The following is a 16,840-nucleotide window of genomic DNA, read 5'->3' as shown; positions in this document are numbered from 1 at the left end:
TATGTAACTGACCAGATCAATATCCCAGGAGTTTAATTGACTTGATGCTATACTCTGATTTAAAAAGTGTTCATTTCGTTTTTTGAGCAGTGTGTGTGTATATATGTATGTATATAATATATTTGTAGTTTTTATTTTATTTTTTTTTTTAACTTTTTTTTTTTTTTAATTCTTTAAACTAGGCAGTGACTGGGCATGAGGAGTGTGTAGAGGCATTGCTGCAACACAATGGAAACTTCCTTTTGCGAGACTGTAGGGGAAGGACACCTATACATTTAGCTGCAGCATGTGGTCATATAGGAGTTCTAGGTGCTCTTCTCCATACTGCGGCCTCAGTAGATGTTGTTCCCGCAATAGCTGACAATCACGGATACACATCTCTTCACTGGGCTTGTTACAACGGTAAGCAGTTTGTTTAGAAAATTTCTCTAGTTTTGTTTTATCTTTTTTTTTTTTTTTTTTTTTTTTAATTTTTTTTTTTTTTCGTTTTCATTGAAACCTGTAGTAAGTTTAGTAACTATCTATGGCGGGTTCCTACATTCTGCTGTTTGTCTATAAAAGCTGCCTTTACATGTGCTGGCCTTAATGGCTGGTTTACGTTTAAGATTTTGTAAACTCGCAAAAATGTATGCTTGGCTTGTTCAATAATCTTTTTGTAATGGGTTTTAATAAAAATGAAACCGGAAAAAAAATTGAGAAATTCCTGTTTATTATACCAGTTTGCTATTCTCTTTTTGTGTGTACATGGCTGTTGGCAGTTCTTCTCTAATGACTGACAGTGGCTCTTGCACAAAGCCCCATTTTAATACAATAGCATGGCATTGTAGCCAGCCTGTTGTACGTTGTTGGGCAGGCTCACAGCATGATGTGATCTGCTGCTGCTTTTGGTTCCACCCACACCTCTAAGCGCAAGTCCAGTCCAAGTCCAATATTTTCTTCCTTCAGGGACCAGGTCCCAGAAGAGAGACCGTTCAGTGAAGATTCTCATTTATACAGCATGGCCACATTGACCAATCACTGCTTGCTCTTGCCTGCATTATAATGCTACACAGCTGCCGGGGCTGTGTAGTGAAGATTACGTTTGCAGCCGTTTATAATGACTGATAAGGGAAGCAGGAGAGTGGTATGGGATAAGTTAAAGCGGTATTAAACCCAAATGAAAAATATAATATCTTTGGCTAGAAAATTACTTATAACCCCCAAATATTTTATATATAATATATATATTTTTTTTAAGTAGAGACCCTAGGAATAAAATGGTAAAAGTTGCAATTTTTTATGTCACACGATATTTGCGCAGCGGTTTTGCAGACACAATTTTTTTGGAAAAAATACACTTCAATTAATTAAAAAACCAAAACACGATATTTAGCCCAATGTTTTTGTATAATGTTATGCCAAGTAAAAAGATAACTAACATGTCACACTTTAAAATTGGGTGCCCGGATTTGAAATACCAGTGCAAATGAGAGAAGCCCATGGGAAGGGATAACTCAGGGGAGCATATCGCTGCATCCTGGGACAGGTGGGTACGTGTTTATTAAAAGTCAGCAGCTACAGTTTTTGTAGCAGTTGACTGTTAATAAACACAAAAACCACTGGAGCTCCTTTTAAAGAATCTAGTACTTTTAAATGCAATTAAAGTGGAACTCCACTGTATATGAGTACTATAAACCCAAAGCGCTATTCATTTTTATTATTCAAAGCAAACTGTTACATCTATCCATCTCTCTATGCTTTATATTGCTGAGAAATCATTTAGGAAAACGCACCCTCAGTATTTCTGGCTGTGGCCATCCTAAGTCCGTGTTGTATTAGCTCTGGTTTTGGATGGTGTCTAATCATATCTGGGTGGATGACATCGCTAATCTCCCTTGGTGACAGTGTCCAGTCATGGGGCCTTTGACAGAAGGTGCGACACATGCCCTGTTATACCCACAATTCCCGCTTTGTTAGAGAAACAGAGCTAGAAGCAGTTGAGGGATGCAAATAGATGAGTGGATGAGTATACCATACTATGGAGGTGGGCTGAATGGGCAAAGTGGCAGTGTCTTTTAATGTAGGTAATTATTGCCTCATGCCTTCAGCAAAGACTCTAAAATATCAAATAAGTATTGTTATACCTTTTGGCTTTAATTCCCTTTACCTAAAATCTTCTGTCCTTACCATCTGCTGTTCTCTTGAACAGGTCATGATGCCTGTGTAGAGTTGCTTTTGGAGCAAGAAGTGTTTCAAAGAATGGAAGGAAACTCATTCAGTCCCCTGCATTGTGCAGTGTAAGACCATTACCCTTGTATGGTAGTATGTACTGTATATATCAATAGCTGTATGCGTGCAATAACATTTTTCTCTTTTCCTTTCTATAGCATAAATGACAATGAAGGTGCTGCAGAAATGCTCATAGACACTTTAGGTACAAGCATTGTTAATTCAGTGGACTCAAAAGGAAGGTAAAACCAACAGAATCTGTTTCAACATGCAATTGTTTGCCTTTTAATAGTAAAGCTGTCTGTGGGATACAGTTACCTTTTGTATTGCTATTAGCAGAAAATACAGATATTAAAATGTATGTAAACATTACCTGTGCACACCACTCGCCTGCACCTTTTTGGTCTTTTAAATATACTTTTAAAAGTGTTTTTGTTATATCTGTTCAGTAACAGTAAAAATATACCTGTTTTTGCTAGAAATCCAGTGAGCTGATAACTTTGAACAGTCTATTTGTGCTATTAATAGGGTAGTAGTCAGTTTCTCTTTCGTTTATTGACTGACACAGCTCCTGATTCTTCTTAACTAGGTTATACTGCCTCCTACAGGAGCAGGACACAAGGCAGGAAAAACCTCGACTACGCCTATGGGCTGTCCTAGGGGGTATACACCCACTCTTCGCTATAGACACTCAGTTTTTTTTTCTGCATAGTCAGGAGTAAGGACCTAGTTCCTTGCTGGAATCTCTGGTCCTGGCAATTTTTTTCTTTTTCAATGGAATTTTTTCCTCCTTTTATTATTTTGTTCCTGTGATCTACAATCAAGTGCCGGACTGGGCAACGAACTGGATATTCTAGATCCTTAGGGTCCCCCCAGTCCGGCCAGCGAGCGCGTGCAGACCGCAGCTCCGATCTAGGTCAGCCGCGACATAGCCCCACTGGACGGAGGCTGGCCTGCGAGTTAAATGTCTAGTGAGGACGCATACGAACTAGCTTTAGCCTGAGTCGCAGCGTTTCCTCCTGGCCGTCAGCACCAACATTATGACGGAGCAGTATCCTGTCCAGAGAGGTGCCCATCCTGTTCCTGGTGTGGTAAGTAGCTGTCCCCCCTCTAGACCTGGAGGATTTTGGGGTGGACGGTGCTAGGGATCGACCGATTATCGGCAAAGCCGATATGTCGAGGGCCGATATGCACTACAACCGATATATCGGAATTGGCCCTTGAGGTTACCGATATTTCGGGAAAGTGCTTGTACCGGAGTGATGCCGGCAGCTAGAGGCATTCACCCTGGTACCGGCGTCCATAGCTGACAGTCGGCTGTCTTGTAATGACAACCGATGTGGCTGAGAAGCCGCTCGGCTGTCATTGCACGGAGCGGGAGGGGACATCCCCCTCCCGCTGCCTTCCGCGTATTGCCCGGGTCTCCCGTCCCACAGGGAGACCCAGGTAACCAGCCTGCACGGCCGCCGAAGACCCGATCAAAGCCGCATTCGGCTCTGATCGGGTCTCCATGTAAAAACGAATTCTCTCCTTCCAGACCAGCGCTGGGTGACGTTACTTAGGGGATCCTAACACGCAGGGCAGGAGGCACTTTTCGGAGCTCTGATTTGCTGCTACCTTGATGTAACGCCTCCGGGGGGCGTGGCTTGGCTGTCACTGTGTCCGGTCTTTAATGTCAGGGTGTCCAGCTGCCTGCAGGAGAGAGAGCGCCCTATCTGATCAACAACGAAGCCACCAAGATCAATGGGGCGTCTGCCGGGGCTCTCAGTGCTGACGCCTTGATGAGTCCTATGGAGAGACAGAGGGGGGGGGGTATGGGGGGGGCGCGCTCCTGTGTACACAGCAGTTCGGCTTCTAGTGGTGCCAGAATGACATTACTCCCGGGTACTTGGCGCCAGTTTAGAAAAAAATTACAGCATTTAAAGCAGCCAAACTTGACGTTTTGAATACTTTTAAAGGCAAAGGAGGGACCCCCAGATTCCTCCACAAGAGTACCTGTCAAGGGATACATTTTTTTTTTTTTTTTGAATGTACAAAAATATCGGCCGATACCGATATTCAATGGCCATAATATCGGTATCGGCAACCAAAAAAAAAAAACGATATCGGTCAATCATTAGACGGTGGGACCCCTGGGTTCTGCAACCCCCCCCCCCCCCCCAGCTCCTCTAAAATTTCGGTGGTCACTGTGGTTCTTTCGACCCCCCCCCCCCTCCCTGGGTGAGGTTATGAACTGGCTGTTGCCACATAGTCTTAAGGGGGGCTGTTTGGAGTTGCTGCTGACCGGGTTTTCCTGGTGCACAATAGGGGGTTGAGCAAGGTTCCCTGCCATCCTGGGGTTGGTGACTAGGGCAGGGGGATGTCCTCTGGGCTCCCTGCGGCAGTTGTTGGGCTGGGGGAGCAGATGGTTTAACATCCACGGGTACGCACCTCATGTGGCCGGATCAGGCCGAAAGTTTAGGCTGCGGCTTTGCCGCCTACTTGTTGGAAACTTCGTGAGGCGGCCCCTGTGAGGGTGGCGGAGACCACTGCCTCCCGTTTGGGTATCCGCCTTCCCCTCTGCTGCCCCTGGGTGGTAGGTTCTGCTGTGGCTCGCATCCAATCGGCCAGGTGCTCACAAAAATTTAGACCGTGGCCTACTTAATAGGTTGTGGGGGGGGGCAGTGTGTTTAACTGAAGCCCCCACTCTTCCTTTGGGCATCTGCCGGGCTGAGGATCCATGCACTTGCTGCTGGACCTTCACAAAAATTTAGACCGCAGCCTGTTAGGCGAACTGGTAAGCTTGGCGCCAACCTTTGAAGGGGTGGCGCTTCATTTGTGATTGACAGTCTTGCTGCCATTATTGTGTGGGGCACCTGCCCCTTTTAACGCGGAAGAACCATCATGGTACCGGTACCTGCCTGTGTGTCCGCATCCCGGCGGGCGGCCCCTTTTAAGGAAGCTATTTCCTATTATGCCTTCTATAGAGGGCAACCCCCTTTCTTCTTCTTTTTTTTTTTTTTGCGGGGTCCAGTAGGTGGTCCGTTCGTGGACCCTTATTCAGTGTCCCCTTTGCGGGATCGCAGTGGCGGACTCCCCTGTTATGTTTTTGGGGTGAGCTTGGTATATAGCGACCCTACTGGGTCTGCGTCCACGCACCCTGAGTGCTCAGGTAGGCAGGATGATTCCTCTGCTCCTCTAGCCGCGCATGAAAAGGCGCTGGTGGATGCGGTGTTTGTGTTCGTGCGTGACACTTTGAAGTTGAAGGTTGCGGCTGATGCTGTGTCGCAGGCGCTGGTCCCTTTTTGGCACCCACAGGCCCTCCAAGTTGGCCAGGGTGTTCTCTTTTCCGCTCACTTTGACAGCATTACCACAAAACAGTGGGGTTGTCCAAAACACAGTGGTTCCTAAACGCTTTTTGCTTGCGGTGTCCTTATCAGGATAACTGCGTTAAAGGTGGACGGTCCCTCCTGTAGTGGACTTGTGGGTTTAAAGGTTAAATAAAGCTACCTTAATTCCGGTCGAGGAGTCCCCGGCCTTTAAAGATCCAGCTGATAGGAGGGTGGAGGCTCTGGCCCACCATATGTACACTGTGGCTGGTTCGGCACTTGGGCCAGTATTTACTATTGCCCTGGTGTCGCAAACTCTGCCAGAGTGGGCTAAACTTTTATGCCGGGACCTAGAAGGGAAACCACTTTAGACTTGAGCCATGCTCCTCGGCTCATAAGAGGCCTTTTCATCTCTCAGGGTCTCAAGACGAGAACAAAAGTCAGGCCCTCCACCAGCGGTCTGGCAAGCCACGAGCAGGCTCTTCCAGACCTGCAGACAAGGCTGCCTCTGCATTCAGGGGCGACTTCACCCATTTCTGGGGTGGGGGGGGGGGGGGGACATCTTCGCTGGTTTTCGGATCCTTGGACCTGGTACAGGACAGGTGGGTCCACAAAGTTATTTGGTTAGGCTACAAGATCAAGTTCGGTCTTATCCTCCGGAAAGGTTGTTCCCTTCCAACCTACACTTTTCTTTGGGGCAGTGCAAGACTTGTTACTTCATGTGTGATTGTTCCGGTTCCGACCTCGGAATGTTTTCAGGGGTTTTGTACTCAAACCTCTCTACAGTCCCCAGGAAGGAAGGCAAGGTATGTCCAATTCTGGACCTCAAGGCGCTAAACGGCTTTGTGCGAGTACAGAAGTTCCACATGGAGTCCATTCACATGGTAGTGGGGTCCCTACCTCAGGGGGATTTCTTCTCGCTTCTATCGACATGAACGCCTAACTGAACATTCTAATATGTGCCAGTCACCAGCGCTCGCTTCGTTTTACTGTGGGCAGGGAGTATTATCAGTTTGTGGCGTTGACCTTGGTCTAGCCTCCTCTCCTTGGGTCTTTATAACAGTGTTGGCATTGTTTGAGTCAGGAGGGGATCTACAGTACTGGGGTACCTGGACGATCATCTTCTGCGAGCAGAGTCTCTGACTGCTCTGATGGCCAACTGAAGATTTCTCTGCGAACTCTGAGGGAATTCATTTGGATTCTGGACCTTCAGGAGTCTGCTTTTGGTTCTGTCCACAAAAACTAGACTATCTGGGTCTGACTCAGTCTCGGCAGGAGTGTTTCTTCCTCTGGAAAAACTCCAGACTTTGTAGGAGGCAATTCGGCTTCTGTTGTTCAGCAGACAGTCATCCCTCCGGGCTTGCATGCGGGTGCTGGGCCTGATGGTGTCCACCCTCGAGGCGATTTGTTTACACAGTGCCACACAAGATCTCTGCTAAAGAGATTCTGGTAAAATGGCACAGGATCCAATGTCTCTAGAGGTGGCTTCATTCTCCATCACTTTGACTAGGAAAATCCTTTCTCCCTCTGTACTGGACGGTTGTCGCCACAGATGCCAGCCTGTCTGGTTAGGAAGGCGTCCTCAGCAAAGACATGCTCAGGGGGTCCGGACTCAGGGGGTACGGAATTATTGTACTGGAACTCCGAGCGATCAGACTGTGCCTGGCTCATTGGGCAATTCTTCTTGAGGGATGTATGGTACGATCTCTTTCGGACAATGCCACGGCTGTGGTCTATGTCAATCACCAAGGGGGCACAAGAAGTGTCTTGGCGGCTCGGTAAGTATGCCTAGGTGACCATTAGGTGGTGATTGGTTTCGGGCAGTAAGATGAAGATGGCAGCTTGTGCAGGGCTGTCTGCACACGGTGTGGGGGTCCTGTTTGTCCTGGCCTGCCAATCAGCTGCTGAAACTAAGAACTGGGACACTAGGTGAGGGGCAGGAGACACACTGACATACATTTTTTACGTCTTACACTTGCTCTGTGCGTTTTACGCCTGACCCCTGCACTCTGTGTGTTGCCTGCCCCCGAGGCCCCTGCAACTCCCTGTGTTGACTGCCCCTACTCACAATTCAGCACACTGTGGCACCTGCATCGTCTCTTTTCTCTATACAGGGCGCCCAGGACATTTTGACACTATACCTTGAATGTCTGCCTATTGTTTCAAAAGTCTGTGACCAATTGTTTCAGGGCATTTTAAAAATAATGGCTTGATTTTGAGTGTGTGGCTAAAAGGGGTTTGTTTTTTATGACTTTTATGACTTTTATGACTTTTATGACTTTTATGACTTTTATGGTTAAAAAAAGTGGATGTGGTCAGTAGGGTGTCCCAGGATTTCAGTTTGAAAATCTGGTAACCTTTAACATGGTGTGTTCTGTCACAACTGCTCATGCCCTCAGTCTACAAAACCTACACATTGTGAGTTGTCTTATACGTGTGCTGTAATATGTTTTAGAAAAGTCATTAGGAGCCTTACTATTTTTCTTTTTATTCACACTTGTGTTTTTTTACAGGACGCCCCTTCATGCTGCAGCTTTTACAGACCATGTTGAATGTTTGCAGCTTTTGCTCAGCCATAATGCCCAGGTAAATGCAGTGGATTCTTCTGGAAAGACGCCTCTGATGATGGCTGCTGAAAATGGACAAACAAATGCAGTAGGTAAGGCAGACTGCTATTCACCACTATGTGAGAATCTTTGTAATTGGAAAGAAGCTTAGTCATTGGGAAGAATTTTTGTATTTATTTATGTGAAGATGCCCTTTGTCTTGTAATGTACTCTAAGAAAATTACATTTCTCTCTCGTTCAACTTCGGACACAGTACTCCATAAACCATAACTAGTGGGTCCAGGAGTAGGACTAGGCAGAACTAAAATTACCTGGCTACGCCCATGGGCCATCCTCAGCTGGTATATAACCCTCCTCTCTGCTCTAGGTAATCAGTTGTAATCTGTCTAGTCAGGAGTAAGGACCAAGGCTCCCGGCTGGGATCTTGTGGTCCTAGCAATTTTCTCCTTCCTTACATCTTTTTTTTTTTTTTTTTTTGCCTCTCAGGAGATCTAGAATCAACTCCTGGACTGGGTGACGGGCTGGATAATATAGATCCAGTGGTCCCACCAGCCCAGCCAGTGAGTGCGTGCAGACCGCAGCTAGGCGCTAGGTCGGCCGCGATGTAGCCTCACCGACAGAGGCTGACCCGAGAGTTAAACATCTCGCAGGGTCGCATACAACTGGGCTTGCGGTCCCTTGGCCAACTGCTCCCCTACTTCAGTGGCGAGGAGTTCTGTCTGAAGTGTTACCCGCACCATGGAAGGGTAAGTACAGTCCTCCCTCTCCCTTTTTGGTGGTTTTCTTTGGGGTGGACGTGGGTAACCTCCAGGGACGGTGATCAGACCTGCCTGCAGGTTCCCTCCTCCCATCCCCTACTCATAAATTCCTGGGCTTCCCCCACTCCCATTCCCCCTGTCTGGACCTAGAGTCCGGTGGGGGTCCCAGGGCAGAGAATGCAGCAGAGACCCCTGGAGTCTCCCCCCGCTATCCCCACTCCACTCTAAGGGTCCTGGGCTAGTGTGTCCTGCCCTGGTAGTGTGGAGGGGTCCCAGCGTAGGAGTCCCCTAGGTGTATGCCCTGCTGTTTGCAGTGTGGGCATAGTGCAGGGGGTCGTGGTGCATAGTGCATGGCAGAGTCTCCCCTAAACGTGTGTCCTACCTTCAGGGTGGGTCCCCTTGCAGAAGGTTCAGTGTTGCAGAGGGTTCAGGAAAGATCCTGGTAGCATGCTATAGTGTTTGTAGCTCAAGGTGACCATTTTTCCATAGTCTGGCTGGTCTCCAGTTGGCCATTGTTTGTGTAGCCCGATGATGTCACAGGGGCCATTTTCCCTTAGATGCTGGAGACAGCTAAAGCCTCGTGGGGATGTCGAAGCTCCTCTTCTGCTTCCTCCTTAGTTTCTTCTTCCTGTGCCCAGGACATATGAACAGGGATAGCGTCCCTGGGTTTGAATGATGCTGGATTTGAATTCTCGGCGCTCCTCCGGTCGGTTGGGGGTCCCTGTTATTTCTCTCTCTGCTGATCGGTACCCTGAGCCTTGAGGGGATCCTTTAGTGGTGCTAAAAGATCCTTTTTTTTTTGTACTGCAAGGTCCTCCTTTCCTTATGGAGCCTCAGGGTCACATCTCCCCAACTCACTGCCGCATGGAAGTGGCAGGTCCCTCGGAACCCCAGCTTCCCATGGTTGCATTGACTGCTGTCCTGCAGTCCTTCGTGTCCCAGGTGGAAGTGGTGTGTGGGCAAAGGCCCAGGAGGAAGCGTCCCCCCGCATTCCCCTGCTCAGGCTGTCTCACATGATTCCTCCATGGTCACAGCAGCGAATGAAAAATTGCTGGTAGACGCACTTATCACTGCAGTGCGTGAGACTTTAAAAATGGAGGATGCGGCTGATGTAGCCACGGGTGTGGCTGTGTTGTTTGGTACGCACAAGTCGCATCGTACTCCAAAGGTGTTTCCTTATGTGCCTTATTTTGACAAGTTTTCCTGCAAGGAATGGGAACAACCAAAATCACCCTTTGTGGTCCCTAAACGTTTTGATGTATGTTACCCTTTTGAGGAGTCACTTTTAAAAAAAAAAAGTGGTCTAGTCCACCAGTGGTGGACCCTCCTGTTTCCAGGTTGAGTAAAGCAACCATGATCCTAGTAGAGGAATCCCTGTCCTTTAAGGACCCAGCTGACAAAGCAAAGGCTGTGGCACGCAGCATGTTTACTATGGCTGGTTCTGCATTGCGGCCGGTATTTGCGTCTGCTCTGGTGTCTCCGACCCAAACTGAATGGGCCAAGCTTTTGCACCAGGGCCTGGAAGGCGAGCAGGTCCCTGCTGCTTATGTTGATTTAGCGGACCAGTTGGTCCATGGGCAGCTTTGGATACAGCTCCTGTGCGGTCCAAACTTTCTGTTTCAGCGGTGGTGATTAGGTGCGTGCTGTGGCTTAAGAATTGGTCTCTAAAGCCTCTAAAAAAAGCTCTCACTTGATCTACCCTTTCAAGGCGATCGCTTGTTTGGGGCTATCCTGGATGACCTCATTGGGGGGGGGGGGGGGGGGGCGACTTTCCTACCACAGTCAAGGAAAGGGAAGGCGCCTTGCCCCAGATGTGGGCCCACCTTCTCAGCCCATAGAAAATGATTTAGTGCGGTCTGGTAAGCCTAGAGCTAGCTTCCCCAGGCCAGCAGACAAGACTCCTTCAGCGTGAAGGTCTGCCCTCACCCATTATTAAGGTGGGGGGGACATCTTTGCTGGTTTCCGGCCCAGTGGACTTCTTTAGTGAGCATCAAGGAGATCCCCAAAATGTTTATTTTCGTGGTACTCAGAAAGGGGGACAAAGCTTATCCTTTTCAGGTTTTTTAGGCCCTAAGTTTCCTTTTGCAAATTTAATTCCTGCAAAGGTTCAGGTGATGTCTGAACTACCAAAGGTCCCCCCTATCCCTGTCCAGGGAATTAATTTACCTAGATCTGATGCCATTTCTGACCAGGGTGGTTCTTCCTCTGCACAAACTTAAGGGACCACAGGCCGTGATTCACCGGCTGCTGTCACACAGGTAGTTCTCTCTCCCATTTTGCATACAGGTTCTGAGTCTGAAGGTATCCACCTTCAAAAACTGTTCTGTTTTCAGTCTTACATGCAGCTCCTTTAGCAGGTGCGACTCCACAGGAAGATACCGAAGTTCATGACCAGGCCACAGGGTCCTCTGACAGATGCCGCAGACGGCCAAGGCCACAGTTATGCCAGTATCATCCTCGGCTAAGGCTCCTTCTGCAGTTCCTGTGAGGACTCAAGAGCGAGGATCTTTTAATCATCCTGGTGGTGGTAAACGTTCCTTGGGGGGCTTCCTCTCAGAGAAGACCAGTTGTCCCAAGGGCTGATCTACCATCCTGCTTTATAGTCGCTGGTTTTAATGGCTTAGCTATTGGAAGCCAGATACTGAGGGATAGAGGTCTGTCTGAATCAGTGATCTCACCTATGGTGAAGGCGAAGAAGTCGTCTTCCAGCAAGACATACCATCGTACATGGAAAGCTTGCATTTCTTGGTGTGAGTCGATTGGCGCTCATCCTTGATCCTTTTCTGTGCCTTGGCAATCTTCTTTCAGCGGCCCCTAGCCACGCACTTTAGTTTCGCTCCTTCATTCAGGGGGTTCGACATGTGGCTCCACCTGTACGGTCTCTTTTGCCGTTTTGAGAACCTCCATTTGAGAATATTTGGGAGCTTTCCTTGCCTGCATTATCCCAGAAGGTGACATTCTTGATGGCTATTACCTCAGCCCGCTAAGTATCGGAATTGGCAGCATTATCCTGTCGCAGTCCCTATTTAGTGGTTCATAGGGATAAAGTGATTCTTTGGCCCTGTCCATCATTCCTACCCAAAGTTGTTTCTGACTTCCATTTGAATGAGGACATTGTTATTGCCTTCCTTGTGTCTCAAGCCGGCTCATCCCAAGGAATTGTCTTCGCATACCTTGGATGTGGTTCGTGCGATTCGGGTGCATCTGGCAGCTACTGAGCCCTTCCGGAGGTCAGACTCGCTTTCTGTTATGGATGAACCTCGATAAGGGCTGGCTGATTCTTCGGTTACCATCTCCAGATGGATCAGACCGACGATAAATCAGGCCTATTCCATTAAAGGTCAGGTTCCACCTTTCCCTGTTTCTTTATTTCTCTTTCGTTCACTGTCACACAGCTTCAAGTCTTCAGACCATTGGGCTTATGCTCTTGCTCTCTAGGAGTAGGACTAGGCAGAAACCTTTTTGGTTATGCCCCTGGGGCAGTCTCGGAGGGTATACTATCACTTTCTGCTGTAGGACTTCCAGCTTTTTTCTGCCTAGTTCAGGAGTAAGGACCTGGCTCTCTGCTGGGATCTGCGGTCCTGGCATTTTTTCTGGCCCCCCTGGCCAGCAGGGTTTCTGTGACAGCAGTGATCCGGTTGAAGTAGTGGAAAGCTTACTAGGCTTCTAGAAAGGTACTGACTGATCTTCCCTTTTGTAGGTGGCCATTTGTTTGGCGCCTCTATGGAAGAGATCATTAAGGGCCTTGCGGGAGGCAAAAGTACTTTGCTTCCACAGGCTGCCAAGGGCAAGGAACCTCGACATAAGAGGGGTCCCTTATTTTCGGCTCACAAGTGGCCCTTTTGTTCGTCTGGATCGCAGGAAAAGGGCTCGAGATCCACCTGTAACTTTGTGGGAGGAATCAAGAGACCCTGGAATGGTAAGTCCAAAAGGGCACGTCTGGTTCCGCAGAAAAGCCTTCCTCAGCCTGAAGGGACGGCCTCACCCGCATGTGGGGGGGGGGGGGGGGGGCGCGTCTTCTTCTTTTACCGGATCCGCGGACCTTGCTCATTCAGGACAAATGGGTCCACAAACTGGTTCGGTTACAACATTGAGTTTCGGTCCTTACCTCCGGCAAGGTTCTTTCCTTCCAACTTACGCCTGTCTCCAAAGCGGCTACAGGGCCTCTACGGAGCAGTGCAGGACTTGTTAGCACTAGGAGTTATTGTGCAGGTTCCAGAATCGGAACGTTTTCAAGGTTTTTATTCAAATCTGTTTACAGTTCCAAGGAAGGAAGGCAAGGTTCGTCAGATCTTGAATCTGAAGGCTCTAAACCACTTTGTGCAGGTTCAGAAATTTCAGATGGAGTCCTTCCGCACAGTAGCTGCTTTCCTTCATCAAGGAGATCTGATGGCTTTTATCGATCTCAAGGAGGCTTACCTTCATTTCTCTGTCGCTCATTGACAGACGCAGGACTGATATCTTGATATCCGTAGGGTTATACTGCCCCCTACAGGAGTAGGACACTAGGCAGGAAAACAGTTCTGGCCACACCTATGGGCAGTCCCAGGGGGTATATCCTCTCTCTCCCTGCATAGGATGTCAGTTTTTTTTCTGCCTAGTCAGGAGTAAGGACCTAAGTTCCTTGCTGGGATCTCTGGTCCTGGCAAGCTTTTTTAGATAAATCTTTTTTTAGTTAGCTTTTTTCTCCAGTTGTTCCTGTGAGATCTTCAAGCAATTATGCCTGATCTGGGCGACGGGCTGGATGTTGAGATCCAGTGGTCACCCCAGCCGGCCTACGAGCGCGTGCAGGCTCTAGCTCCGCGCTGGGTCGGCCGCGACATAGTCCCGCTGGACGGGGACTGGCCCGCGGGTTAAACGTCCCGCCGAGTCGCATACGACCGGTCGACGGCCGAGTTGCAGCGTCTCCTTTGGCCGACACCCCCCCACTGGGTGGTGAGGGGTTTTGTCTGGAGTGGCGCCCTCTCTGTTCCGGTATGGTGAGTAAATGTTTCCCCCCTGCTCCTCATGGCTGACTCTGGGGTGGACCCGGGCCCCTCCCTGGGACGGTCGGACCCACACTAATCTGGGTTCCCCTCTGTTCCCCTGTGCACCCTCCCTCTGTGGTGTCCCTCTCCCCCCTCCCTTCCCCCCTACGGGGGGGTGTTTGTGTGTGTGTGGGGTTGCTAGCCGTTCATGCAAGCCGCTAAGGGGGCAGGGGGGTTGGGGGGTCCCGAGTGCGGACGGCTGTTGTGCGGGGGGCTTCCTCCCTGGCTTCCCAGGGCCTACCTGCCAATCGATCGTCTGTTAGTAGATGTGGGGACCCCCCTTCCCACCGCAGTGCACGGGGCTGCCATTTGTTTGGAGTCCCTCATGTGGCTCATGGGGGCGGCCATCTTGGTACACCCAGCTCGTTTTGTTTGCAGAGCTGGGCAGCTGTGGGAGTTACTGAGGGCATGTGATGGGGCGGAGCCCCTCCCTAGACCCGGGAAGGTCGCTCCACAGGACTTCCTTGTCATGTAGACAACGCTTAGAGCAGTCCTGTTGGACTCTGGTGCATCATGTGGTGAGCCTTTTGGGGGTATCTCTCTGCAGGGGTCTCGAGGCACGCTGTCTCATTGAGGGGCGCTGTAGTGCTGGGTGACATTTCTAAAAAAAAAAATTTTGTTATACTTTGCTGACGGGTTCCCCTGGTGTTGCCATGGACCCTGCTGCACATGTGTCCCCACCTGACCCCCTCGAGGTGGCCGCAGGGCCCTTCGATTCTCCGCTCACCATTGATGCGCTTTAGGCGGTCCTGGAGTCATTTGTGTCCCGGGTGGAGGTGGCCTGTCAGGGACGGGGGGCTAAAAAGCGACCCCCGCCTACCCCTGTCTTGTCTGTTGCCTTCGCCGGTTCCCGGACCCGTGGCTCTCCAGGATTCAAGACAAATGGGTTCACAAGGTCGTACGGTCGGGATACAAGATTGAGTTTCGATCGCTTCCACCGGTGCGGTTCTTCCCTTCCAATATGCGACTGTCCCCGAATCGCCTAACGGCTCTGTTGGGGGCAGTGCAGGACTTGATGCAACAAGGAGTGGAGTCCATTCGCACAGTGGTGGCCTCCCTGCATCAGGGGGATTTTCTGGCGTCCATAGACATCAAGGATGCCTATCTTCATGTTCCCATTTACGCAGGACACCAGCGGTTTCTGCGCTTTGCTGTGGGAGAGGACCATTATCAGTTTGTGGCGTTACCCTTTGGTCTCGCTTCTGCTCCCCGGGTTTTCACAAAGGTTTTGGCCCCAGTTCTAGTGCTGTTGCGGCTGTGGGGCATATCGGTCCTGGGCTACCTGGACGACCTCCTCCTTGGTACGGAGTCTCCGCAGGCTCAGTTTCATACGCGGACTCTCCAAAAGCAGATTCTTAAATGGAACCGGAATCCCGATTCCCTGGACAATCGGATCCTGCTGAACGAGCGGACCAGGGAGTCTCTGGCTGCTCAGGGGCTCTGGTCCCTGGAAGAATCCAGGTGGCCGATAAATGTGTTGGAACTGAGAGCGATCAGGTTTTGCCTGGTTCACTGGATCGAGCATCTTCGGGGCTACCCGGTTCGGATTCAGTCGGACAATGCCACGGCCGTGGCTTATGTCTATCACCAGGGGGGCACCAAGAGTGTTCTGGCGGCCGTAGAATTGGCCAGCATTCTTCATTGGGCGGAACAGTTTGTTCCGCTCTTTCCGCAGTTCACATTCCAGGCATGGAAAATTGGCAGGCGGACTTTCTCAGCCGTCAGACCTTGGATCAAGGGGAATGGTCTCTACATCCAGAGGTGTTTCACCAGTTGTGCCTTCATTGGGGCACCCCGGACGTGGATCTGTTGGCATCTCGGCTCAACAGGAAGGTGCAGAGGGTGCTCCCGCAGACGCGCTGGTTGCTCCGTGGGGGCAGTATCAGCTGCTGTATGCCTTTCCTCTTCTCAAGTTGCTGCCGAAACTTCTTCGCAGGATAGAGGCAGAGGGAATTCCAGTCATCCTTGTGGCTCCAGACTGGCCTCGTCGGGCCTGGTACGCCGACTTGGTCAGGCTGGTCGCGGACGCTCCTTGGCGACTTCCTCTCAGGGAGGATCTACTGTCTCAGGGACCGATCTTCCATCCTGCTTTACGATCGCTGGCTTTGACGGCTTGGCTGTTGAGAGCCAGGTGCTGAAGGACAGGGGTTTGTACGTTTCAGTTATTCCTACTCTGATTAAAGCGAGGAAAGCGACTTCCAGAAAGATCTATCATCGCACATGGAAGTCTTATATCGCGTGGTGTGAGTCCCTCGGGGTTCCTTCACGTTCTTACTCGGTGGCTCGGATATTGTCCTTTCTGCAACGGGGGGTCGAGCAGAAGCTGGCCTTGAGCACTATCAAGGGTCAGGTTTCAGCATTGGCGATCTTCTTCCAGAGGCCACTGGCTACTCATTCTTTGGTGCGGAACTTCATCCAGGGGGTGCGGCACCTGGTTCCTCCGGTGCGCGCACCCTTGCTGGCCTGGGATCTTGATTTGGTGTTGTCGGTTCTCCAGAAACCTCCCTTTGAAAATATTAGGGAGATTCCCTTGCTTACCTTATCCCAGAAGGTGGCCTTTTTGGTGGCTATCACTTCTGCACGCAGGGTGTCGGAACTGGCTGCGTTGTCCTGTCGTTCCCCCTATCTGGTGGTTCATAGGGATAAGGTGGTTCTTCGTCCGAATCCATCCTTCCTAAGGTGGTTTCCGACTTTCACTTGAATGAGGATATTGTGTTACCTTCCCTGTGTCCTAAGCTCTGTCATCCTCGGGAGTTTGCGTTACACTCCTTGGATGTGGTTCGGGCGATCAGGGTGTACTTGGCTACTACTGACTCTTTTCGTAAGGCTGATTCACTTTTTGTGATCACGGATGGCCCTAGAAAGGGGTTGCCTGCGTCTGCCGCGACTATCTCCAGATGGATCAGACAGACGGTGGTGCAGGCTTATTCTATTAAGGGTCGGGTTCCTCCGTTCCCTGTTAAGGCGCACTC

General features: G+C 50.0%; 1 protein-coding gene across 1 annotated transcript in view; it reads left to right on the top strand.

Moving 5' to 3' along the window:
* Window positions 1-16,840, top strand: part of ANKRD28 (ankyrin repeat domain 28) — a 182,542-nt gene that overhangs the window by 145,805 nt on the left and 19,897 nt on the right. The window contains exons 21-24 of the mRNA XM_082259485.1: window positions 183-402; window positions 2,189-2,276; window positions 2,367-2,450; window positions 8,030-8,175. Of these exons, the coding sequence (XP_082115611.1) occupies window positions 183-402; window positions 2,189-2,276; window positions 2,367-2,450; window positions 8,030-8,175 (538 nt within the window). The remainder of the gene's footprint in view (window positions 1-182; window positions 403-2,188; window positions 2,277-2,366; window positions 2,451-8,029; window positions 8,176-16,840) is intronic.

Source organism: Pelophylax lessonae (assembly GCF_965119305.1).
Source record: "Pelophylax lessonae genome assembly, chromosome: 5".
NCBI classification, from domain to species: Eukaryota; Metazoa; Chordata; class Amphibia; order Anura; family Ranidae; genus Pelophylax; species Pelophylax lessonae.
Note: the sequence above shows the minus strand (reverse complement) of the source record. Positions and strands in the feature narration are given on the sequence as shown.